This window comes from Vidua chalybeata, chromosome 1, assembly GCF_026979565.1.
Source record: "Vidua chalybeata isolate OUT-0048 chromosome 1, bVidCha1 merged haplotype, whole genome shotgun sequence".
In the NCBI taxonomy this organism is placed as follows: Eukaryota; Metazoa; Chordata; class Aves; order Passeriformes; family Viduidae; genus Vidua; species Vidua chalybeata.
The window spans coordinates 64,287,060-64,313,745 of record NC_071530.1 but is presented as its reverse complement, the minus strand read 5'-3'; the positions used below and the strand labels follow the sequence as shown (position 1 = coordinate 64,313,745).

The window sequence follows — 26,686 nt, the reverse complement described above, 5'->3', positions numbered from 1 at the left end:
GATTTGCTCAACACTCTGCATGCAGAAAACAGCAGCTGCTGCTGGTGATCCCAGGGCTGATTTGTCTGCATGTTCCACTGGAAACATTTGCCTAAATGAAGTAAGCTGTGTGAGGAGGCACCTAGTCTAATTGGAGCATTAGGTCTGTGCAGTAGGTGGTATGCAGGTGTTTTTTTGCTGGTTTTCTGTCAGCTGGTAATTTATCTGTGACACGTGTGGGGTTTTGATGGATGTAGGTAGAGCAACTGCATGGAAGAGCCATTATGTGCTGGTACAGTGTGGCTGTGCTGTGGCTTGCAGTGTTTTTAGAGTGCTTTGCTCCCCTTAGGCTCTCACACTTGGAGTAGCAGCTGCCATGGGGCTCTGCAGGGGTCCTGGGCAAGGCCTTGACCTGAGTGGTGCAGACGACACAGTTGTGTTACCCCCACCTTTGCAGCTCCTCATTGGAGTGGTTTCAGCTGTACAAATCATAGCTGTCAAAATTATCTGCTAAAATCTAATTTTTGAGAGTCTTCCAACACTTTCACCATCCACTTTCAGTGGATAGGGGTAACAAGCATATTCTCATCCTTGCCAGCAGCCCACTAGTGAACTGGAATCGCACAAGGTTTCAGTGATAGAGTTGTAGCAAAGCAGCCCATGGGAGATTATTATCCCCCACTATTATAAGATTATTATTTAGAGATTATCATAAACTCATTCTGTGGTGCCCCTTGTGTTTGTCATGCAGTCAGCTTTCCACAGCAGCTGAGGCAACACATGAGTAAGAGACATCTCCCTCCTTCCTTCCCCACTGAAAGGAATGGACCAGCTTCTGAGATGCTGCAGCTCCTTCAACCCCAGTTTACCAGACAGGCTTCCCTCTCTTTCTTCTTTTCCCTCTCATTAATCCAGTGTGGTAGCTGTCAGCTCAACCTGGCTGTACATCAGAGAGAATACTGTGCTGTTTTGGAAGCAATTTGAACTGAAAGGAAAGATTTTGCAGGCAGAATTGAACCTTTGGGAGGTGAGCTGAATGATGCTGTCACAGAAAGACTCCTTTTCCAGTGTAGCTCATGGTTTTTGCCAGGCAAGAGCAACGATGTGAATTTTCATATAGATAGATAGATAGATAGATAGGTAGATAGATAGATAGACAGTTATACAACCTGGCAATATTTCAAAATGCTTTGGTAGGTCTTGCCCCAGCTAGGAAAGATTTAAATCTAATTAGAAATCAGAGATAAGAGGAAATGCTATTTCAGCCCATGAGAATTTCCACGATTTCAGAAAACCATTTCTTGGTCTAATGGGAGGAAAACTTTAAAAACTGAGACAAAGTGATAATCAGGTAATAGGTGGAAATGTTTTACAAAATAATACAGCAAAGCCTACAGTCCTGTATTCAAGCTAGAGGGTGGTTTCATTTTAAAATAAATTTCTGTTGTTGTTACAGCATTTTTTAATTACACCTTCATTAAATGTTTAAAACATTTCATTTTGGAACCAGCAAATAGGTTTTACATTTTTTAATATTACTGGGAACATACTTAATATTACTGGGAACAGCAGTTTTTCCCAGCTGTAAATGTATTCAAACATTTTTGTTTCCAACAGATTCAGGTTTGAAAAAAAAAAAACATTTCCTAATGTAATTTTTCCTTGAAAAATTTCTGACTATTTTATTAGACCCCATTAGTTCTTACTTAATTTTAGCCAAAGGGCAGCAGTGACTTGTGTACCTTATTTCGGTTTTAGTTTCACTAACCTTACAGCAGAGTGTTGTCAAGATTTTTTTCTCCTTAGGAGCTGAACAAATTCTGACCAATTAATGTTTTTGTTTTAGTCATCCTGATTGTATGATCTCATGATCATTCCATATTTTTATAACTTGTTCATTGTACCAAAGTGATTATCTATCACTCACTGCAGTGTTATTTCATGTTTCTAAGAAAATATGTCATTCATCCATAAGCACAAGAACAAAAGGCAGAAGAAATAGCATTTTACTTCATATTTACCATAAGGAGTCTGCAAGTCACTAACCACATATGAAAAAGAAACCAAACCAGATTAACAGATGTAAAATCATTACACATTCAGAAGAAACAGTAGGCAGAGAGAGAAAGTGGTAAGCAGATCAGAAGCTGGAGAATCATTTGGTCCATAACTAAACAGGCGTAAATAAAACCAGGAAAAAATTAGATTTCCTTTTTGCTGTAGGAATGGCAATGGTGTGTAATGCTCTTGGGTCTGCAGGGGATGCTGTGGAGCAGTGGGATGCATCACATCTGTATGCAGCTTTTGCTTCTGAAACTCTCAAGCCAGACACAGGGTGCCTCCATGATCAGACCTGCCTGACTGTCACGTCAGTGTTCCCTGTTTGTCTTGGTTGGAGTGGACGTTTTGTGAGATGAGGCAGTGTTTTGCAAGGGACTCCCCCAGGAGCTGTCCTCTCCCTAGAAAGTTTCCCCATTGGGTTCTGCTTTGCAATGGGAGGATCTGAGCCTATTTTCCCTATTTTCTTCTCTGGGAGAACAGCATTTAAATTCTGGCTTGAAGAAGAGTGCACCAAGGCTTTGAGCACTCAGATCCCAGGCTGAATCTCTTTCTTTCCCCTAATTTAGTTGGAGTGCTTCTGAGAGCTCCTTAACTGCTGCGGAAACTGAAATCTGGTCATTAGTGAGGTATCCTTGGATGGGAGAAGAAGTTTTCATACTGGGTCTTGCCTTAGCCCCAGGCAGGGGGGTAGCACTTCAGAGCCCTGTAGGTAGTACCCATTGAAGCTCCTTGGCAAACCTTGGGTGGGGACATGTCTGTTGCCACAAAAAAGGGCTAACACTGGTTTGCTGGGCCCTGTGCAAAAGGCTGTAGTTGGTAGGAGAGCTCTGTCAGTAGAGGACACATAGTTCTGAGCTGGATTTGCTAGCATGGGTCCAAGGAGTGCCAAAAAAATCTGTAACTCCACCGTCATTTATTTGTGTATGAATGGAGCTGTACAGCAAGTTGTACCAGCCATGTATAATGTGATATCATGAATTTTAAAGGTCAACATAGTGGCTCACTAGTGTTTAAAGTAAAACTTCGGAAAGATGAATTTCTGTGCTTAGAAAGTTGTGGAGTCTCCCTTTGTAGCTGAATTGCAAGATAATAGACTACAAATGAACCACTAACTTTTGATTACCTTTGCCCCACTTTCTAGTTCAGACCAGTGGATAGAGCTAAAGTCACCAGCTTTGATGAAGAAGGGAATCAACATTTCTCTTTCAGGCTTTGCATAAACAGGCAGCTACTTGAGTATGCTGAAGTGTGAGGAACGTGAACAGAGAAACAGCAAAAGTGAGTGGAAATCTCTAAGAAATACCACTAATACATTGGACTGCAGTTCAGCATTTTGTTAAGGCATCATTTGTATTAATACTGTCAACACAGGGTGGATGAATGGAGCTACAATAAATGATACAGACAATTTGAATTTTTCAGTGTTCTTGAGACATGATTCTGTTTCTCCAGCAAAAAAAGATGATGTTTTTTTGCTGTTTCAGGGATTAGGTAAATCCCCATGAGTGATGACAACAGACAGAACTAGGGCTTGCAGAAGTATGGAATGGAAAATATACTTGACACTTGTGAGAAGTGAACTCTGAGCTGGTACTGTGGTTAGACACGCAAGTCTCATTTCACAGTGCTGAAATATTGCCTTCTCATTCTCCCATCTTGAATCATGAAACCTCACACTTTTCTAATGATTCTTTCAGAGGGAGCAGTGAAATTATTCATATAAAGAACCAGAATTGCTCAAACCACCTCCCTTTTATTTATCTAGCCCAAACTACAACTTCTGCTGAAGTTTGGATCATTTGGGATAAAATTCTCAGTGTTCCCAGGCTGGTTTTCTTCTCCTGCTCCTTTATGTTCCTGACCTTCTTCTGATAGCCTGCTTTAAAACTGTGTAGCTACTTCTGATGTCAGAAATCACACCTTGCTGGGTGCTCCCATGTATGGAGCACGATGCATGGAAGAGAGGCTCAGGAGGAGGAATTTCAGGTGATTTGATGCCCTGATGCCAGGAAAGGAGGCGACTGCAGTGAAGAAGGCTTGAGCATCTATTCAGGCAGGTCAGGGGAAGTTAGGCCTGGGCAGAGGAGGAAGGGTTTGTACTGTGTTTTGAATGTGTCTTGAATTGTGTAAGAGCTGCAAGAGAAGGGAGGTGAAGTGAAAAGAAGGAGCCTCCAAGCTTTGGACCCCATTTGGAGAAGGTTGAGAGATGGGGGCAAAAGTAACAAAAGAGCCACAGTGCTTAAGAGCTTAGGTAACTGAAAGGCCCTTAGCCCAAGACTGAACTTCCAGTGAAGGAGGCTGACTTCAGTGTAGAGTACTTCGAGTGCTTGGCCGGTGTCCTGCACACTCTGGAGTGCAAGAGGCCAAGGACTAAGAAGGAGGTTGCCTTCAAACACCTTTGCATTTCTTTCTCTTTTTTAATTCTATTAATGCAGTAAAAGCATGCTGAGTAGTTTTTTCTCTTATAGTCAGCAAACCCATGGTGCTGTCATGTAGCAACGAAGTGATATTCAGCCATACCTCACTGTTCACTTGCTGATGAGCTGCAATGTGTAAATCTCACTTGTAGCCCTTGGATGTGTCAACAGCTGTGTGTTTGCTTGTCTGCTTGGGTGCTCTTCAGCATCATCCACCTACAGAGAGCTTCAGGAAGGGATCTTTGAGTTAACCATGGGCTTCTGTGCAATGGTCAGGAGTGGAGTCAGGATCAGAGTAACAGGTTTTGGTTTGGGGTCTTTTAAATGTTTTTGCTAAGTGCATCTGAACTGCAGACCTTTAGCTAAGTATTTGCCTTACATTAATAACCCTTTTTGAAAGTCTTTGTCTAATTTGCCATTTGTATCATGGTTTGTGGTGGTGGGCACAGAAAATGTCAGCTTTGTTGGGTTTTTTTTATCTGAAGAGAAATAGTGACTTTTAGGCTATTTATAGAAGAGGCACTTGAAGTTCCTAAAATATTTGTGCTCTCCATGATAACAGAGCATGAAGGGTTATAACATTTGATCTGCATCACTGGGGGAAGGTGGGGAGTGTAGATGCTCTTGAGCCATGTCAGCCAGGTCTGTGGCTGAAGATTTGCACCAGGATATATCGTTAACATTATATAACCATAAACACTATTTTGAAAAATTCCAAAGTGCTTTTTATTTCCAAGTTACCTTTATGGACTTGTTCAGAGTAATCTGCCATCTGGTATTTTTTTCACACAGGGCAGAATGAGGTAAGTGGGGGACAGATGCTGACTGCTTCCATGCTGTTGCTCAGCTTCCACTGAGGGAAATGTAACACCTTTCCCCTTTCCTGAGTGTCCAGCCTGGCTCCTTGTGTGAAGCTCTTCACAGTAAAGTCGGAGCTGACTCTCAAGGCCTGCTTTTTGGAATAGTTATGAAGCAGCTTTCTTGTAGTGTGCAGGAAAAAAAATGCAGTGAAAGTCATTCTGATGACAGGTAGAGGGAAGTAATAATGTTTTTTGCAGACTTACATGCAAAGAGTAAGAAAAATAAGTGCAAGAACTGTTCAAGGAAGGGGGCTGTATTCAATGCTTGAGTGCTGCATGCCTCTAGGAAGTCTTACATTTATAAATACAGGGGTCAAACAGACTTCCATTGCCAGTTGCTTTTAACATTAACTGAGTGATGCTTCCCTTCTTTTTTCTGTTTTTTTTTGGTTTTTTTTTTTGGTTTTTTTTAAACCCTATTTCTGTTCTGCTTTGGTCCCTTCTGTCTGGACTAAGCTGTGCAACATATGTTGTAAATGCAGAAGAAATGGGGGGAGCAACCTTGCAACAAAATAAGTTGTGTCAATCCTGCCACAATTCCTTTCCCACCCCCCCCCCCCAAAATCAAATTGCTTAATTAGTCATTGCTCTGGGGAAGTTCTCTACTCATCTTCCTGCTGGATGCACTGACTTACAAGGCTGCTCTCGATTCCACGGTTTCCAGCGCCAGCGTCTGACCTCAGCACAGCTCCCAAGCCCTTTGTGCTCTTGGGGAGGCCGTGGCAAAGATGTGTTTGTGCCTGGGCTGCGTGCAAAGCTAAAGCCCTGTTCAGAGCTTGAGGAATGTTAGATTATCCTTCTTCTTCCAGCCCCAGTGGCTGATGTGAGCATGCTCCATGCATACATGGCACTGGCTATTTGCCAGCTTTAGAGTAATTTTTTTTTTTTTTTTGAATGAGTGAGTGAATGAATGAATGAATACCTGATTAAGTTAATGAAGCTGAGCCAATGGTGGGAGGGAGTGACTTGGCTGCTGCCTGCTCGAAGAGATCTGGCAGCACATTAGACTTGCATAACGCTTTATAGCTCCATGCTGCGCTCCATATGAGCCACAGGAGAGGGCTGCAATAATTACTCGGCTCTCCGATTGAAACCAGCTGCAGGTAGCTAGTCATCCTCTTGTCCATTTCACTGATGTCGGGAGCCACTTGTCCTGCGCCGTGGATTTCCAGGGGCAGATGGGTAAGGTGCTTTCACAGAAGTGATTGCAGCGGTGAGAAAGCATGTTCGTGGCTCAGTGACTTTTACAAAAGATCCATTCAGGTTTCCAAGCTGTGGTTCACTGGACCCACAGGTTCTATGAAGGAATGTTTTTAGTTCCTAAGTTCAAAATTTGTATATAAATAACCTTGATGGAAGCTGTGTGATTTTTTTTTTTGTTTTGTTTTCTTGTTCTTTCTTCACCTGGCTGGGAAAAACAGAGCAAAAGGTTTTATTGTATCTGTTCTTTTGTTAAAAAAAAAGCAATTTTAAAATCCTCAGAGTTCTTTTGGATTGTTGTTTAAGTCAAGTTCTTTCAGGCAGCCCCGGATGGTACATACCTTTGTTTCTCACATACTTAAATTAAGAGTGCTGGCACTGCCTGTTAGCACACCGCCTTAATTTGTCAACATTCCCTGCTTGAGAGCAACGATGATGATTTGCATTCTTAGTTGGAATGGGTGGGTTTTTTAATTGCAACTGAAGCTTGTGACTATGGAACCTGCTATGTTTGTATAATCCTGCATTATTTCATTTTCTTTTGATTGTTTTCTGTGTTGCCTAATCAGAACAGTTGGGGCAATATCAGCCTTGCCATACTGGCCTCAGTCAAGTGACACTGGTGATGGATTTGGGCTCTGTGCCCATTTTATCTGCTTGCTCCCCATTAAGCAGGAGGGAGGTTCCCTACTCCCTGAGTCAGGGAGAGTAGCTAGTCACTTGGTTTTGTGGGCTGCAAGGCCTGGGGAGGTGTTCCAGAAAGAGAGAAGATGCAGAAGAGTTGATCTGGTTTTTTTTTTTCTTGCTCGTGTGTATCCCTGCATGCACTGACCCCTACGACACTGCCTGTGCTGAGATGGTCAGCATGAGGGTCTGTGCAGGATGAGTGGGGGATGCTGCAGGCCACACCCAAATGTAGCTGACTGGAATGAGGAAGAAAAAAATTTAAGAGTTAGAGAAAAAAAAAGGTGTCTGAGGGGGATGTTCAACTCAATCTCTGTCTGCAGCACTGAGGGGATGTGCTGTGTGCCTTGAGACCAGCATGAGCTGCTGGCTTTTCTGTTTTGTCAGTGATAGTCAGTCATCCTGATTTGGGAGGGCACCAAGTGTGCGCTGAGGCAGTGAGCAAGGGCTGGTGCAAAATGGCTTCAAGTTAAAGCTTTGCTGAATGAAGTCTGGGAGAAGGCAAGGTGTTGGAATCCATTTCAAGGGGAATTTAACATCAGTTCATGTTTCACACTTTACAGATGGACTAATTATAGTCTAATTTGCTGGCATGTGGAATCTACCAGAGAAGCAGTCTGCAGGGAAGTCTTCCAAGGAAAGGCACTGAGCATGCAGATGACCTTTCCAAATCCTCCCCAGAAGCCGTGCTCTCACACTGTCCCCTTATCAGCCAGGCTTAAAGGCAAACTCCTCCCCATGAGTGCCTGTGCTTATCTGTGAAATGGCTGCTCCGAGTTGGCTGCTGCTTGCTGGTGTTTCTGGCTGGATCTTCAAAGGGGTAAAACGCCCCCGGTTCCTGTAATTTTTCGTGGTGGTCTTATTCAAGTCTCCTGGCAGCAAAGCCAGGCGTCTCTCTTAATTTGTTTTGCAGAAGATGGAGAGAATGTTAGCGAGCATTTTCAGACACATGGAAGGAGACCTGTGTGACATATCTGCAGTACAAATGTGTTCATACAGGCATGACAGTTTCTGTCACAAGTTAAAATGAGTGGCGAGTGGGTGTTGCTACGTTTGTAGTCACTCGTGAAATTTTCAATGGAAAATTGTGTAGGCAGCTCCCATTGTAGCCACATTGTAGGCACATTTTAGATAAATGAAAAACATCAACAAAGTAATTTCTGTATTAGACTTGTTTATAAATGAACTCTATTCACTCATTTAATCTGCAGAAGTGCCTCTAGGGATGGGTGTGAGAGTAAAGGATGTCACTGAGCACTGCCAGATGTCCTGCTCTGGCAGCAGTTGCTGCAAAGCAGGAGATAAAAGGTTGGATGCAGCGCTGGCCACTTGTGGAGTGGCATAGGTGGGATCTGCCTTTCCGTCCTGGTGTTGGTGGGGTTGAAAGAGCACTTTAACTTACACGCGTTTGCTCCATGGCTTCCATGCTGCCAGCGCAGACTCTGGGTATGTGTGTAGTGGAATGCTGATTTCCTGAGCATCTTGTGTTGGTGGCCCTCATGTCTTAGCACAGCTGACTCCGAGGCTTGGGGAGCAGAGGGGTTTGGAGGGGTTTGGCAGGCCTCTGTCAGGCTCTAAAGGCTTCAGTGTGGCATGGTGGTAAATCATCAAGCTGCTGGAGTGAGTTCCAGCCATGTGGGACTATGCAGCTGGCAGTCAGCCTGAGCTGAGACCCCAGGCCTGAGCAGCCCCAGAACTTTCCTTTGCAGCTGCAGATGGAGCTGCTTCTCGTAGGGTCAGCTGAGGTGCACTTTCTGCTGTGCAGCTGAGAGAGAAAGCTGCACATCAAGCTGTGCACACTCAAATGGCTTTGCTCCGGGCTCAGACCCTCACTTAGCAGTTAGACCCTTTCCTTTGCCCCATAGAGGCAGAAGGCTCTAGAGTCCAGCATTTCACCCTCAGAAAAACCTCCCTGTAATCAGCACTGCATTTTTATATGTGGATATCTGATGCTATTTCACAAAACTCCATTTCCTGGTGTTAAATGATGAGAAGGGAAATTCCACTTTTAGCCAAACCAATCAGTTTCTGATCTTGTGGGCTGCAGGGAAAAGCTAGAGACCTTAAGCCTGAAAGGCCTCACACAGCAGAGAAGCAAGTTAAAAGAAGTAATAATAATAATAGTAATAATAATAATAATACCCTTCACCTTTATAATTTTAATAAGTCTTTTATTTGTGAACCAGTATCATATGTTCCAGAGGCAAGAAGCTGGGCCGGACTCCTGACATCTGAGAGCTCAGGTTTGGCACTGCAAGGGGGGTGCTTCTGTGCCAGGGAGTAGGGGGGTGCTTCTGTGCCAGGGAGTGAGGGTCCTGCTGTGGGGTGGGCTGGGAGGGTGGCATGATGGCCAACACAGCCCTCCAGTGTCAGCCCTGACATGGGGTCAGCTTGCGACTCTTGGAGGGAATGCTTCCTTGCTTCCAGCCTCCCTGGCATCTTGTACTGCGTGCTCTGGTACCACGTCTCTACAAAGCATGATGGAAGAGGAGGGATGACCTTTGCTAAAAGCTTTTTCCTGTATAAACAGAGGATGTAGGCAGCTGTGAATCTGTTTAAATCACCCATAGTACTCACAGTCCTGCAAGGCTTACGTGTAGCTGCACTGCTCTGTGTGTGCACAGAAAGGACAGAAGAGGTCTGCTGCACACCCAGAGCACGGAGTGACTTCTACAGATGCTGAAAATAAGGGCATCTCTCCTGTTGCAGAATGAAGTGATGGCACCCAGATGATCGGATAGCAGAAACTTGCAAACTTCTGCAAAATTCCAGCTTTTCATTCAGCAGTTAGCGTAACTAAAACCAAACATAATTTTATCACCATGTTCCTGTGCAGTTCACCAGCACCTACCAGGCATAATAACAATGCATTATTAACTAAGCACAGTCTAACCACAGTAGCACAGGAGGCATGTGCCCTGCTTAGGACATGCACATCTCTCCTTATCCTCAGAATTCAGGGTAAGTAGCAGAAACAGACAGTTAACCAGTGGAGTAGCTTTCTAATAATCAGTTTGTATCACCTGTGCTCATGAATGGCTGTCTTGGGACTCTGTCATCTGTCCGTCCTTTTGGGAATATGTCTTACACTGTTTTTTCCTCCTAAACTTTCCTCTCTCAACTCTGGTATACCTACAAACCTTCATTAAAATAATGGGAATGTTAAGTCTTTGGGCATCTCACATCTGGTGATGTGCTCACTGAGCTTTGCTCATATCACTTGCTTTTTGTCTTGTGTGAAGTCTGTTTGATCTGCCTGGGGAGAGGAAGGATGTGCAGAACCGTTGCTCACTGTGCTGAAACCTGTAGCAATCTCCTGTGGCAGATTCCCAGAAGTATAATAAGAGCTAACACTGCACTGGACAATCTGTATTGCAGATGTGGTGTTGATCAGGAATCCTTTCATTTTGGGAGGAGAATTTCAAATTTTATGAGAGGTTTTCATGTTCCTTATTAATGGATCTCTGCAGTTGGCACTCCCGGGAATTCTGCCAGGGAGCTGTGAAATTGGTCGGGTTGGACAATAAACTCCTATAGCTATTGTTGGCCTGCGCTGAGCTGCACATGGCAGGGCTAATGGAATCTGTAGCAGTTACAACCATGAATATGTAGCTGGCAGCGGGCGGGCTGTAGAGCGGGAGGGAGAAAGCTGGCGTACGGATCTGAGAGGCAGAATGCAGCTGCGGAGCCCTCTGCAGTGTGACTGTCTTTTCGTCTCTCCGAATGTGATCCTGCAAGATGCCAGCCTCCTTGGAGGGGAGGGGAGAGGTGGGCCGAAGTGCCTCCCCTTCTCACTCATTTCCAGCGCTGCCGAAATTACTCACTCGTGATAGGATGGGCGGCTGATTTGGGGCGGGAGCATCAGACTGCGCTGCTGCATCTGCCCGGTAACACCCCAGACATAAAGAGCCGCGTATCAGGCTCGACTCTGCGAATGTTGCATTAACATCTACGTGCCAGGCAAGGCAACAGTGTCTGTGGGAGGAGAGACGCAGTTTTTCTAGTGCACGGGTAAATGTGAGAGTTTGCTGGTCATACCCGGAGCTGGAAAGTGGAAGTTGGAAAGTCATAGTACTCTGTGTGTTTTTTTAGGATTTGCGATCAAAGGAGCCTTTTGACAATAAGTGACTGGTTTAATTGAAGTTGGAAACTGACGACTGCCCCCCCCCTTGGGTGTTTGCTTCTTGCACCAGTCCTTCCTCCTACCGGCACGTGATGGTGTGAGCTTGCTGGCAACTGCGGAAAGGTCAGGGACCAGAAGAGGATAGAGGGACCAGATTTTTGAAGGAGGTTTAGAGACCCAAAAAAGGATGTTAGCTGCACCATGGGACAGAGAACGTGCTTGATTTCTCAAGGCAGTGAAAGTCCCACCCACAGCATAGCCAAGTGCTGCTGTGTTTTGTGGTTCTGGCCCCAACTTCTGTGCACCCCAAGGCTCAGTCCCAAGGTGGTGGGATACAGCATGTCGCTGTGTTTGGATGCTTGCATTGCTGGTTTTACCTTTGCTGCAGTGAACTCCAGATAAATAAAGGAGGTCAGCATCTGAAGCTATAACCCAATATCCTCTCCTGTGCTTTAAATTTATTAGATGAAATAAGTACAAAAATGTTGTTTTGGGACACATAGTGAGATTTAAAGTGCCTTGCAAAGAGACGATGGAGTTTTGCATGAAAATGCACATCCCGAGCTCCAGTGAGCAATCCCTCTGGGACCAGAGCAAGCCCAGATGGTGACTCCTCCAAGTGATTATTTTTCTGCCTTAAGCCTTTCCAGGAATTTGAGTGTGGGCAGACTGCCAGTGGACACTGGCTGTCCAGACAGTTTAGCAATGTTCTATGTGTACTCACTGCCAGAGATACCAAAGTCCAGCTGCTCTCCCTGATCTCTTTGTCCCTTTTACCTTCCCAGCCATAATTACACATGCCTGCACGCACGCACGCACTTGTGACACACACAGGAGTAAAAAATCACCTAGTGTTTCCTGCTCGTTTGCATATCTACAAATCATGATTGACAGCTCTAAAGTTAAAGGAAAGCTCCAGAGTCATAAAAATGTCATGAATCAAAAAAAAAAAAAAAAAAAAAAAAAAAAAAAAGAAAAAAAAAGCATGCAAATAACAAAACCCTGTGACACACTCATACACTCATCTTTCTAGGACAGCCAGCCCAGCAAAAAACTGTTTAACCAGGTCTTGTACCTCTTGCCTTTGAGACACTCTTGTTTGGGTTGTCTCCCTTTAATTGCTTCCCAAGCAAAATCAGTCCTGTCTTATCTTTGCTGTTGCTGGGGCTTGAATATTGCTGAAAAGTTACTCTTTTACTTTTAGGTCTTGATGTAGAAATAGGCTGTTTTACACTGCATATTTCCATTTTTTGCAAATCCAGTCCTATGTCTGTTAAGAGTTCAGAGGCTCACTGTGAAGTGCCTGGGCTTTGAAAAGTGGGGCAGTATTCACTGCTCTATGGCTGTCTCATCCCTTGCCTACATTAAATTTATTCATTCCTCCTGTGTTCTGCAGGAGATTTTGGACAGTCCTTTTGCTACTGGTAAAGATGAAGTCAGCCATCTGAAAGATTTACACCAAAAAAAACCAAAATACATGACCCAAAAGAGTTAGTACTTGGTATTTTTGAAGGATGTTAGCTTTGACATTGGAGGCCACCCAAACCTCAGTGGTTCAATGCTATTTAGCAGAATAAAATCTTTGCTTCAGCTCCTGCATAATGAAACTTCACCCTATTTCATAGAGCTTCATACTACTACTTTCGATGCAGAGAAGCTGAACTCAGATGCCTTGAACTTTTGGAACCACTGGTTTTGGGGAGCCTGGTTGCCCATCACAGCAAAAGAGCCTGTCCCTATTCAGTCCCATGTACAAGCTCCCTGCTCTGTTGCAGGCAGAGAAGCCAGCCCTCTGCCTCTGCTCCCAGCTTTTCCCCGTGGGAGTGTATTTAAATTCTGGATTTGCAGCTCATGTTCCAGAAGAGATTGGAGAATGGTCCAAGCCCAGCACAAGCTCCCTGTGGCAAGGGGAGCAGGAGAAGCACCCCATGCTGAGGATGCCCCCCCTGGGCAGCTGCCTGGGCCAGGATCTGCTGACTTACCTACCCAAGCCGACTGCCTGGGGCAGAAGGCTACAGAGAGCTAAAGTTAACCAAGGATGACTGCGCAAATGTGAGCTCGGCAGTTTTATTTTTAGTCAAACTTAAAAAGAAAAATCTGTAAGTCATGTGTAATATAATAATTTTAGCTGTTGCCAAGACACGCTGAGCAACTGTTAGGAGGAGGGGAAGGCCCGTGCTGATCTAGCGGGGGCCCTGTCTCCTGGCTGCCCTCGTCGCCGCAGTCACGGTGCCGAGGTGATGGTGCTGACAGACCAGGGCAGGTCAGGATAGTGCCTGGGCTGCTGCGCCCTGGGTGTCACTGGCCCTTGCACATCTGAAGCTGCCCTGAGTTCTTTCATCCTCCCTATCTCCTCAAAGCCAGGGAATCTACCCTGAAACAGTGCTTTACCTCCCTCCCCCAGCTCTAGCTGTTGGTGTTTCATTACTGTTTATCAATATTTAAAGAATGGAGTAATTAACTTAAGACTGATTGTATCAAACCATTAGAAGGTTTGGACTTTTCCTGCAGGCTTACAGCAGCTTGGAGGACCATAAACGTAAAGAGTGCTTTTAAAGATAGGTTTAATCTGAGTCTAGTGTGTCTTCAAAGTACTTCATACACATATAAACATCAGGCTTATTGTTCATTAGAAGTGAGGCAGCAGGGAAAGAAATCCCCCAAAGGAATATTACTTGCCATAAGATAAGTATCATTACTGCTGTGCAGCATTCCCTTTAAAGTGGGCTATATCCTATTTCCATCCTCTTTCACATCCACTCTCAATTCTTTCTCTCTGTTCTTCTTAAATGTAATGCATGCTTTTCTTGTTGAGCTGCCACTCATGCGAGGTATGCGGCTTCTCATCCATTCTTGAACAACTTTCACAACAGCCAGAAATGCAGATGACAGGTGGTGGATGGACAGTGGCTGAGGAAAAGTTTCACTCTTCATGAAGGTTGATTAGGCAAGGCAAGATTTCAGGAAGAGAGTAAATGTAAAACACATTACAGTTACAATATTTTCTTTGGCAGGTAATAGAAGAGTTAGGAAGACTTTGTTGCCTTTGGATGAAATGGGTGATGCAGAAAGCATCAACAGCAAAATCAGCCCAATATGAAACTGGAGTTTTTACAGTAGTGGGGGCTCATGATTTGGATCAGGAAACTCAAACACACTTTTCTGAGCAGCTCTAGGCAGGTGTCCCCAAGGCTAAGGACACCTGAGTCAAACTCATGGACCTGTGGCCATGGCCGTGAGTGTGGTACCAACAGCCTCTGTGGTGCAGCAGTGGCTACGAAAGAGTGGGGTTGGATCCTGCCAGAGATGGATATGGTGCCAGCACCTGGCTCTGGCTTACCTGCATGTGGCAGGGAGTTCCTCCCAGCAGAGTCCTGCTTGGACACCTGAATGTGAGGCATCAGTAGCAGAGGGAGTTCAAAGCACTGGGTCAAAAAAACCCCACCAGACATCAAAAACCTGGCTCAGATCCATCCCTGGCTCTGGGCTGCTGCTGTAAATAGTTCACATGGCTGAGGTTCATTGCCAGACTGAGAGATGAAGCACACGTGTCCCTGTAATGAGCTGTGGTGTGGAGTGGGGACAGGAGGCAGCTGCTGCCTCCACAGCCCTGCGTGGTGTCACGTGAAGTCACCTGCCAGTGTCTCTGGGTTTCAGGGGTTTAGGAGTGACACACCACCTTCTCTTTGCACCATTCACAGTGACTTGTTGCTAACAATATTTTGTGTGTGCCTGTTCCTCAGGGCTCCCTTATGTGTTCCCATGTTTTTTTAGGGCACGTTAGGGTGAAGGCAGTCATCCTTGCAGGGGAAGAAGAGGCTGGAAGAACAAAGCAGGCACCATAGAGATATGGAGTGTTTTCATAGAGGAAGAAGAATGAGCCTTGGGAAATAAATGACTGCTGCTAAATGTGCCAAGTTATGGCCAGGTTGTTTCTGATATGCTTAAATGTTTTAATGTTTTCCTGATGCATTAGCAGACATGCCCAGGATTTTTCTGCTGTTTACAGCATAGCTAGCTGTCAGCTGCTCCTCGACGTAAAAGTGGCGTTGCCTTTCCATTTTTTTTTTTCCAGAGGTCTTTTTCCTCTTTGCTGATTTAGGGTGTCTGCTTATTTGTTTTCATTTCTCATGGCTGACAATATGACTCCTGTCTCCCTTGCCCACCCTTTCGTTGCAGAATCCAGAGGAGCTGTCGGAGGATCGTGCTCACAGGGAGATGATTCCTCATGAAGTCACTGGATCCCCTGCAGAAATCAAATGTGACTTTCCGTTTATCAGACTGAAATCAGAGCCAGCCAGACAGTGAAGCAAGCACAGTGGAGGGGGGACGGCGAAAGATGAAATCCAACCAAGAGCGGAGCAATGAATGCCTGCCACCTAAGAAGCGAGAAATCCCTGCCACCAGCCTGCCTTCGGAGGTGAAGCCGGTCCTGCCAAATGAAAACCACCGTGCAGATAACCTGGCATGGCTCCCCAGCACACCCAGTGGCCAGGGCTGCCTGGGGGGCCGGCACCGGCCCGGGGGCACCTCCTCGGTGGAGGCAGGCTTGCAGCAGGGTTTGCACAAGTCGCTGTCTGCAGGGATGGACTATTCCCCGCCGAGTGCGCCCAGGTCCGTTCCAGCCTCTACCACTCTTCCCACGGTGTACTCGCCCGCCCTCTCCCAGTCAGGGACCCCCGTTTCCCCCGTGCAGTACACTCACCTGCAGCACACCTTCCAGTTCGTCGGGCCCCAGTACAGTGGATCGTACACCGGATTCATCCCCTCACAGCTGATTTCCCCAACAGCCAACTCTGCGACCGGTGCCGTGGCAGCAGCCACAGCCGTTGCAACCACTCCATCCCAGCGCTCCCAGCTGGAGGCTTATTCCACTTTGCTGGCCAGCATGAGCGGCTTAAGCCAGCAGGGGCACAAAGTTGAGCCGCACCTGGTCAGGACGCCTGGACTGATCGCTGCTGGGTCTCCTCCACCCACCCAGCAGAACCAGTACGTCCACATTTCCAGCTCTTCCCAGAGCACTGTCAGAAATGTCTCTCCTCCAACCATCCCAGTCCCCCTGCACCCACATCAGACAGTGATCCCGCACACCCTCACCCTTGGCCCTTCCTCCCAAGTGGTGGTGCAGTACACTGACTCGGGGGGCCACTTTGTCACCAGGGATCCCCCCAAGAAACCCGAGAGCAGTCGGCTGCAGGCGATGCAGGCCAAGGAGGTACTGAATGGCGAGATAGAGAAGAGCCGGAGGTACGGCATTTCGCCTTCTGCCGACATGGGTCTAGTCAAAGCAGGCAATAAACCAGCTCCCCATCATTATGAGACCAGGCACGTGGTGGTCCACTCGAACCCTGCCGAGTACGGCATGCGGGATTCCTCAGGTGTCCGAGCCTCTGTCATGGTGGTCCCCAACAGCAGCACGCCCACGGCAGACATGGAGGTGCAGCAGGCCGCCAACCGTGAGACCTCTCCTTCAGCCCTAAACGACAAGGGAAGTTTGCACTTAGGAAAGCCAACCCACCGGTCCTATGCCTTGTCTCCGCAGCAGGCTCTGGGCCATGAGGGGGTGAAGGCGGTAGCCACGCTGTCCCCTCACACCGTCATTCAGACCACCCACAGCGCCTCCGAGCAACTCCCTGTGGGGCTGCCGGCAACAGCTTTCTACACTGGGACCCAGCCGCCGGTGATCGGCTACCTGAGCGGCCAGCAGCAAGCCATCGGCTACCCCAGCAGCCTGCCGCAGCACCTGGTGATCCCGGGCACCCAGTCCCTGCTGATACCGGTCGGCAGCGCGGACGTCGAGCCGTCGGGAGTCACGCCTGCGATCGTCACGTCGTCTCCTCAGTTTGCAGCAGTGCCTCACACGTTCGTCACCACCGCCGTCCCTAAGAGCGAGAACTTCAGTGCAGAGCCCCTCACCACCCAGCCTGCCTACCAGGCCACCATGGTGCAGGCGCAGATCCACCTGCCCGTGGTGCAGTCCATTGCCTCCCCTGCCGCCGCGCCCCCCACGCTGCCCCCTTACTTCATGAAGGGGTCGATCATCCAGCTGGCCAACGGGGAGCTGAAGAAAGTAGAGGACTTGAAAACAGAAGACTTCATACAGAGCGCGGAAATTAGCAATGACCTGAAAATAGACTCCAGCACTGTGGAGAGGATCGAAGACAGCCATAGCCCAGGCATCGCCGTCATACAGTTTGCAGTGGGGGAGCATCGAGCGCAGGTAATGGCAATGCATGACGGGCTGGGGGGGTTGGAGTGGGATGCATGCTCTGGCCCCCCAGGCCATATCACAGCCCATTTGCTTTAGATCCACTCGGGCTTGGTTCTTCATCCATCTGTGATTCAAACTGTAGACCAAAAATCATCCCCCTCACTGTGGTGGGGGATCCGTCAGGTCGCACTGGTGATAAATGTAGACTCTTGGATATCAAATGGGTCTCTTTTATAGCTGGAGAACTCACAGGAAGACTTACGTGATTTTCATGGATTTTTATTAAAATACCAGATAATGTAAGGAGTATGAAAGGTTACATTTTTCATTTTGATAGGTGATTTTTACTATTCACACCAGAAAGGTCGGGATAGAATCAGATCAAAACCTACCCTAAAGAGATAGGGCACAAGGCAGTGAATTTCCATGTCTTAAAAACTTGTAGCTGCCTGAGAATGGTTCTCATGCACATAAGTTACCGAAATGCACTACAGAGTTTTCCTGAGGCTTCAGTTGAAGGTGGTTTTAACATTGCATGGCTCATGTAAACTCTGTGGTCAAGTGAAATTTGGAAGGAAAAACCATCTAGGTCTCTGGGCAGGCTGTGCTTCTGACCTTTGTTTCTCTGTTTGCAAAGCAAGAAGAAAACCTATAACTTTCCAGAGGTGTTTTTAGGTTGAGAACGAGTGCATATTGATTTGAAAGTGTTATCCTGATGCTGTCCATTTTCTAAGTAATTTAGATTCTGTTGGTTGATGCTGAAAAGTTCAGATGTCCTGTGTAGCATTTGGCTTCCTAGAGGTACTCAGTTTAGATAATCCTGTTGCAAATCTTTTTGTTTTGGTGTGAGTGCTGTGAACTCTGCTATCTGCACCTCTGATGCTGCAGCCTCAGTGCTGGAGAAGCAGAATGAGAGAGAAGGAGAATGGACACAGGTAGTAACACACCTCAGGCTGATGGTTTGGAGGAGAAAAGCAAACAGTGATGGTACTGAGGAGCAGATCACACAGAAAACTTCTTACAGTCTCAGCAGCCTGTGGCCTGTCCTTCCCCAAGTGTACATACATGGTGAATCACTGTGTGTGCCATGTCCTCCTTCTCAAGTCAAACAGGCAGATTCCCTGTGTAGGTTTGTTCATGTATGTGCCTGCATCTGCACAGCTGATTGAAGTCAAGCCTCTGGTGCTTTCATTATAGAGACTTGATTTTTCCCCTCTGCTTAACTGTATTTTGGTGCATCTCAGGCATCAAGGTTAGAGGAACTGTCCTTGGATCAGGACCAGTTACTATAATTTGCTGTGGGGTGCCTTGAATAATGAGATTTCAAAACTAGCAATCTCCACTCTGCAACTTTCATCTTGCTCACATTTCTCTGCCTGCAGCCAGGCCATCGGTGTCTGCACAGAAGAGGTACAAACGAGCAGGTAGCGTTTGTGTCATGTCTCAATCACAGCCCTGTCAAGGCAGGCAATGGACTGCGGTCCTGGGAAGAGCTGCTCTTTTGCAGAGGGTGGAGTGCCATCCTCTGGCAGACAGGGAGCGAGTCCGAGGCTGTGCAAATCCAGAGCCTGGCACATGGGTCTCACCCAGCAAAGTGTCACCTTACAGAGAAGCCTATCGGGAGCAAGCTGACATCATTGCAGCCGAAATACTCCCCAGCTGTGTTTCCCACTGGGGATGCTTCCAGAATGGAGGGCGAGTCATGTAGAGATATGATTAGAAATGGGGGTTTAATTTAGGTTTCCTGCAGATTCCAGGACTTGGGTCTCTTCCCAGATCAGCTGTGTCCCTGCATAGTAGGGACGACTGCTGGTTTTCCTTCGCCTTGAGGCGGGGGGAGAGAAAGAGAGAGAGAGAGAGAGAGTGCATTTCTGCATGCTTGAAGTCTGTATGACCTCACCCTTAGCCTGCTGTGGCGGTCTGGAAGTATTCAGCCTTATTTGCAGGTGTGCAGCAGTCATTACTCCTGAGAAAATTGCCTGTGTGAAGAAGCTTAGTCTTCTTACTGAAAGAGCAGTACTTGGTCGAGCTGCTCTGAGCACCGGCACTGTGGTGCTGCTGGGCTGAAATAGAGCCCTTGACTCTGGAGTGCAGGGGGATAGAGCTGCGTGTGTAGTGCAGCTCCACAAAGTATTTCATTACAATTGAGTTTCACTTGCATACATGCTTCTGAAAGGAGGGAGCTTTTCGAGTGGTATTACCAAGGGAGTGTTACTTGTAAAAACTAAGTGCCATGCAAAAATAGGGTTGTTATCATTAGCTTTGGCTCACTCACTTACTCCTCCCAGGGATCTCTGGGAAGTCATTATAATATTGATGAATCTGTATTTTCAAGCTCTGTGCAAACACTAGCTAATTTTCTCACCAGTTGAGGGACAGAGGTAGGAGGTTATTTTCAGCTGAGCATATACCACTGTAATGTAAACAGGGAGGCACCAGGCAGCTGCTCTTGTGTTGTGTCACTGCGAGCCCACAGCTGGCCCTCCCCAGCACAGCACTTAGGCAGAAAGGGATCATCTTCCCTCCTTTTCCAGTCCCCCAGTCACCTGGAAAATCCATCCCTCTTCCAGGTATAGAAACCTAGAGGAAAATCAATGCACCTGAAGGCCTTAATAACTGAAATAACTGACCTAACTGTCTTTACCCCTGAAAGGATGCTACGTTTCCATTTCACAGCATCCAGCTCTGGATTAACAAGTCAAGTATCAAATGAGCCAGAACCCGAAGTCCAGCTGCTAGTTCTCTGCATTCAAGGTGCATTCATATAGACCCATGGATCTACATGTTTTTGGAATTCCTCATATTATTTTTGTAATAAGCATTTCATCATTATTACCTGTCCATCCTTTTGCTGCCAGGAGAACACAGAAGACAATAATTCACTTCCCTTGATGTTAAGGTCAAAGCACATAGGCTATGCAAAACAAGTTCTCTGAAATGCTACACTTCAGTTTCTAATAATTTCTAAAGTATAGATTAAATGGAAAACATGAGCATACAGTTCTTAATTTTCCTTAAAAAAAAAAAAAAAAACCTACAACAAAACAAAACTGGAATCATAAGCACTAGAGATGGGAAAGTCCCAATCGAGCATGCAGTTAGTAGCCCTAACTAGTTTAGTTTAGTGCATATGATTTTAGACCATCATCTAGTTCAGTTTTCCCCTTACATCTTTCAATGCACACACAAATGGTCTTTGCCACAAATGGCACTTTTTCTTTGAGCTCCTCTTTTCATTATCTTTGACACCGTCACAGACACAGAAAGAGATGTTGACTCAGTTCACTGCTGCAGATGGAGATCTCTCCCAGCCTTCCCCTTATGTGATCTCTGTGTCCCCTGGTCACAGGACAGTAAGTCCTTTTGTCTCCAAGTGATGGGTGGCTGTGGTCTGTCCTCATGTTAGTGAGTTCTGGGAGTGCAGCAGATGACACAGCTCATGTGATAAAGGCAGCAGCCTGTGGTCTGCTGGACGAGAGGCGGCTTCTCTTGAGAAATTACAGGATTGCGTGACTGCAGAGAGCAGCAGCCCCTGACGTTCCAGCCCTGCCTGCCTTTGCTGTAGTAACAGTGGACTGAATTGGGGTAGATGCAGCCCTGGGTGAGTGCTCAGTCAGAGCATGTTCTGGAGAATGGTTCCGTGGCCCAAGGTGCTGCCTACAGCCCCAGAAATCTCTTACAGGAAATCCACTCTTGTGAAGGCATCAGAGTGCAGGGGGAACATTACAAGTTCTGAAGTTTCTGAATAGGGAAGGTTGTGTACCTGGCACTGCAGAGGCTTCTCTCTGTGAGAAGGAGAGCTTCTCTTCTGTGAATCCACCCAGTTGTTTTTTGGGCCCAAGGAGCCTTTCAGCACCCAAAGCAAGGCCTTCAGTGGAGAGCTCTGCTGCTTAATTGCACATTGTTTCCAGAACTGCTTCCTTCTCTTTGTTTCCAACCTGCCACTCCTAGTTTCATCACATTTTAATAATCTTATGGAGAAAAACACTTAATTGGAAAATGTATGTTTACATTTATTATAATACTGTTCACATGAACCACTTTCATTGGCACCTTTTGCTTTCGTGCTTGTTATTTTGGTTGCAGCAGTGAGGCCCAAGACTAAAGTTGTGTTTCTAAATGAAGGGAAGGGTGTTTCCTGGGCATCAGATCTTCCAGCCCCTGGTATCTGTATTCCAGCTCCAGCTGGGATTTCTAAAGCTTGTCTTGCCTACTGAGTTTGGATGAGAAATAAAAATTACAAAGGGTTATAGAAAGTTTCAGTTTTCAGTGGCTGCACTGAAGAGTTTTGACTGCTTTCACTAGTCAGTGTTAACAAATAGAAATATAAATGTAGCTTGCAATAGAGCCTCAGTATGCTTTGAGAGGAACCAACATGTTTGTTTCTTACTTTATCCTCTTACTAGTAGGTAGAAAAGTTCTAATTTTCCTTCTCTCCTGTAATAATTGTGGCAAAATACTAGGGGGTCAGGGGGAAGCTTTTAAAATAAGGGGGTTTGTGTTTTAATGCAGTGATCAGAAAAAATGTTGTGGGGATGCTTTTACTGAACTTTCACATTTCAAAGGTCTTAAACTTGTTTTTAGAGTATGGTTGCCTCAAATCCCTCCTTAGCTGAATCCAGAAGCAGAGAGCTAAAACAGGGCTTGATAATCCATGAGGGAATTAATTTCAAATCAAAAGTGGTACATGCACAGTGTGACCAGATCATGAGGATTCTAGCATTCCACCAACTTTGGTGTTGTTCATGATCACCACCACCAATTCGGGCAAGTGTTTCAGTGATCAACCCTTCAGGCAAATGTTTGGGATACTACATTTAAAAAAAAAAGCATAATGTGTGGTGGAAGTGTGTTGACATCAAGAGGAACTTGTGTGTTGGTGGAGATGATGCACATAACCAAGTATGATTCCCACAGATACAAATAGCTTTTGACAAGGATGGAAAAGTAGAAAAGGACAGGGAAAAAAATGCAGCAGGCAAGCAGGAAGAAAGAAAGAGGTGAGAAAAAGCAATGTAAAGGAGAAGGCTGTGTCCACCAGATGATGCATGCCTGGAGACAGCCTACAGTTCTTGTGCAGACAGCAGTTTCCATGTAAGTCCATGGGAGATGCTGGATACTCAGTACTTCTCCTGATTAGACTCCAGTTAAATTGAGCTGCATATGTATGGAATAGGATCCCAAGCTCTGGGCAAATATTTCTGCAAATCCTGGTGCTGGAGTGTTTCTATCTAGTGACATGAAGGGATGGGGCTTTCATGGTTACCTCACCCCACTTTCTCCATAGTTTGAGCTTAAACCAAGGCTCAAGTCAGGTCCCTTTCCACTGTTGCAGTGTGTGTAGTTTGACTGTTGGCAAATAGTTCTGATTGGAAAAGGTTTAAGATGACGAAAATTGATGTAGTGTCTTACACCTCTAAATTGGTCCTTTTGAAATTCCTTGTACAGTGGCTTACTGTGTTGGGCAGGTGGAGTGGCAGGATAATGGATGCAGTGTTATCCGCTGGCCTAGTTGCAGAAGTGCATAGCATATATTTATAGACTCAATTAGTTTTTTTCCAACAGAAGGGTTGAATTTTTTTCAACCCTTCCATAAACAGGAGTTGGCTGCTAGTGCATGGCATGCACGTAGTCAGAGGCACTGTCAACATCCAGTGGGAATCATTGGTTTCCTGGTTCTGGAGCATCTCTCTCTGACCTGTCAGACATTCCTGAGCAAGTCTTCTTGCCCAGAAGGGCTGTGGAGCTGGTGGGGTGTGAGAGGCACTACCAGGAGCCCTGCTTGCAGGAAGGGCAGCTGTGGGGGTGGCATTGCTAGCAGAGAAGGGGAAGGGCTGCTGGGGGCAGTGCTTCCATAGAGTCCAGCCTCTTCTGTGAGACAGACCGTGCAACTTCATCCCAAGGTTCACACTTAACATTACAAACATATGTGTTGAAACACTGGAGTGCAGTGTGCATCTCAAACTGCTTCTGTGTCGAAATGCATTTTTAATGGTGCAAAGCCATGCTGGGTGTGAGAGCGTTACTCATTCCCAGAGGTGAGAGGTGGTTTCACAAGTCTGCTGTGATGTTCTTAAGTGGTCCTGGAGAGGGGAAGACTCTCCAGGCAGCTGTTATAGTCTATGCCTGCTGAATGGCTCAGAAATGAGGCGAGCATGTGTATTCAGCTGATTTCCTGCCCTTTTGCCCCTACCAAATAAGGGTTACACCATCAGAGTGGGATCCTGCCCCCATGCCTGAGAAGAGCTCCAGAGGACATGAGGACCATGGGAGCAGAGCAGTGGGTATCCATCTTCAGCACAAGCCAGCCTCTTAGAGTGACTGACCTCACTGGTGTGACATGCAGCAGTTAAAAACACGTGCCAAGTTCTAAAGAAGTATTAGTCAGAATTTCCTGCTCTCTTTGTAGTGTTACTGGGGGGAGGGGGGGTGTCAGCCCCATGGGTTGAGAATCACATGAGTCCACATCAAGTGTTTGAGCCTGCAGTGAGTGCTGGACTGCTACCATGTGCAAAGATAAGTGGGAATTTTTATCATGTTTTTATTAGATGTTTTTATCATGTTGGGACTTCAAGGCCCAGCATTTGCAAGGTCAAGGAGCAGGGGGAACCTGCTGTTGGTCTGTTCTGGCCATGGCAACTCCCCACAAGGTGGTTAGGTAGGATTCCTAACCAGATGTATCTTTAAAGTGGGGTGAAGCAGAGGGAAAGGGGACATGGTACAGAAAAGGAGACACAGTTCAGGAACCACAGGAAGAAGAGGAGGGACAGCCACCTCCCTGAGGAATTGCAGGAGGTAAACTGTGCAGGAGAGTGGAAGACCAGGTGTGAGAAGAGAAGAAACTGGACTGATAATGGACTGCTGGGTGAAGGCAGGCTCTCACTTGCTGCTCTTAATGGCTACAACTCTGTATGTGCTCGTGGCCTTCCCCTGGCAATCAGAATACCTTCACCCTTTCATGCTGCTAGTGAGTGCTTGTTCGGACAGAGGCCAGGATGACATTCCTGTGATCATTTAGGAAATCCTATGTCAGAACTGAGAGCTTCTCTTGAGCCATCCTCTGGTTGGAAAGAGTCTTAAGATTTGAATTACAGGTTCTAGGTGCCACAAGGGGATGGTAGGAAACAGTTGGCCAGACACTGAAGCTGTTCTAACTCTTACACCTGTCTGAGTGACTGGATAAAGGTAAAGCTTGATTCCTGCTGAAGTTTGTGCTATGAAATACTGAGTGCAGAGAAAGTATTAAGAGCTGGGTGACAAGGGCTGGTGTAAAGTCTGGTGACCAATATTCTGATTTTGCAGAAACTGAACATCGCCTTTGCAATTCCAGCTTTATCCCTCTCCCCTGTGGCAAGCACTGCACACGTGTGAGGGCTCATGGAGTGATCTCATGCTCTCCCCTCTCTCTCCCTCTGTCTCCCTATGTTGTCCTGTCTCTTTCTGCAGGTCAGCGTGGAAGTCTTGGTAGAATACCCTTTTTTTGTATTTGGACAAGGCTGGTCATCCTGCTGCCCTGAAAGAACCAACCAGCTCTTTGATTTGCCATGCTCCAAACTCTCAGTGGGGGACGTCTGCATATCGCTCACACTCAAGAACCTGAAGAACGGCTCTATTAAAAAGGGCCAGCCCATGGACTCAGCTAGTATCTTGCTGAAGCATTCAAAGAATGACAGTCTAGCTGGAAGTAGACACAGGTATGCGGAGCAGGAAAATGGGATTAATCAGGGAAGCGCACAGATGTTAGCTGAGAATGGTGAACTGAAGTTTCCGGACAAAATAGGATTGCCTGCAGCACCTTTGCTCACCAAAACAGAACCCAGCAAGCCCCCAGCAACAAGGAAGAGGAGGTGGTCAGCCCCCGAAACACGAAAACTAGAGAAATCAGAAGAGGAGCCACCTTTGACTCTTCCCAAGCCTTCTTTTATTCCTCAGGAGGTTAAGATTTGCATTGAAGGTCGATCCAATGTAGGAAAGTAAAAGTTGTTTGGGGAAAGGAAATTAGGCTATCCCTTGTCATTTTTATCCAGATTACTGTACTGTAGACTAAATAACCCAGTATTTACATGTTATCATCTTATTTTAGGTTTATGTTATAACCTTGTTGTTATAGTTGCAGCTGGTATTATGCAGGAGACTGGTGCATATGTTTTTCCACAAGTGTTTGTCAGTGACTAGGTTTATTGAGAGCTACAGAAGGGGCAGTATCTGCTTCACACACCCTTAGTGGAAATGAATGTGTTGTCATGGCTCCTGTTTTCTATCACCTCGTGTAGGACAGGGTCCAGCTGTGATTTTGTTTCCTTTTCGTCGCTGTTTTTTTTTTGTGTTTGTTTTGTTGTTCTGGTTCCTGTTCTAGTTTTTTGGGGGGAAGGTGAGGAGAAGGGAACTGTAGCAGAGGTGTATGTCAAACATGGGGTGCATGTGCGTGTGTGTGTGTGGATGTGTGCCAGCCCCCAGGGTGGGACGGCTGCTCTCTGGCGGGCTGGTAAATTAGGCTTCCTCACCCCAGGTGGATGCTGAGGACACAGCCCTTTGGTGTGTTACTGAAAAGGATCAGACAGTCTCTGATGTTTTCAACAACAAGCCAACTCTTACTCAAGGCTCTGCTATATATATATATATATATATATATATATATATATATATATATATATATATATGTATATGTATATGTATATATATATATATATATATATTTGTGTGTGTGTATATGTATATATATATATTTTTCCCCCATGGGGTCTGACTGCACTGATTTTTATTCCTAAAGCAAACTGCCACACCACATTTCCTTTCTGCTTGCTAGTGCAGTTCCATTGCCTGGAGTCAGCGATGGCGAGGCTGTACGGACCCTCGCGCCGGTCGCCCTGCAGGGTTTCCCTTGAGGGTCGGGGGGGTGGGTGTGTGCGTGTGGCGTGGGTGTGTGTGGGTGTGCGAGGAGGCCTCTGGCTCTGCGGATGTGCCTGGCTCAGGCTCACTCCTGTTTCTGTGCAGTGTTAGACAAATCGACCGGGTTACGCCATTGACATTTGCTTCCACAAGGTAGACGCAGACTGCCCCTTTGAGATCACAGGCATCCATCGTTTGCAGTTAGGTTGCAAATCTTTGTCTTTAACTCTAGTACTGGTTTTAGTTCATGGTTATGGACAAC

The 26,686-nt window shown here is 46.3% G+C and overlaps 1 protein-coding gene across 9 annotated transcripts in view; it reads left to right on the top strand.

The window, feature by feature from the left end:
- ATXN1 (ataxin 1) overlaps positions 1–26,134 on the top strand; it is a 223,385-nt gene extending 197,251 nt beyond the window's left edge. For all 9 annotated transcript variants that reach the window (XM_053956556.1, XM_053956566.1, XM_053956528.1 and 6 more), the window contains 2 exons: positions 15,504–17,544; positions 24,982–26,134. In XM_053956556.1, the coding sequence (XP_053812531.1) occupies positions 15,664–17,544; positions 24,982–25,512 (2,412 nt within the window). In that variant the 5' untranslated portion in view covers positions 15,504–15,663 and the 3' untranslated portion in view covers positions 25,513–26,134. The remainder of the gene's footprint in view (positions 1–15,503; positions 17,545–24,981) is intronic.
- Positions 26,135–26,686: the final 552 nt, after the last annotated feature.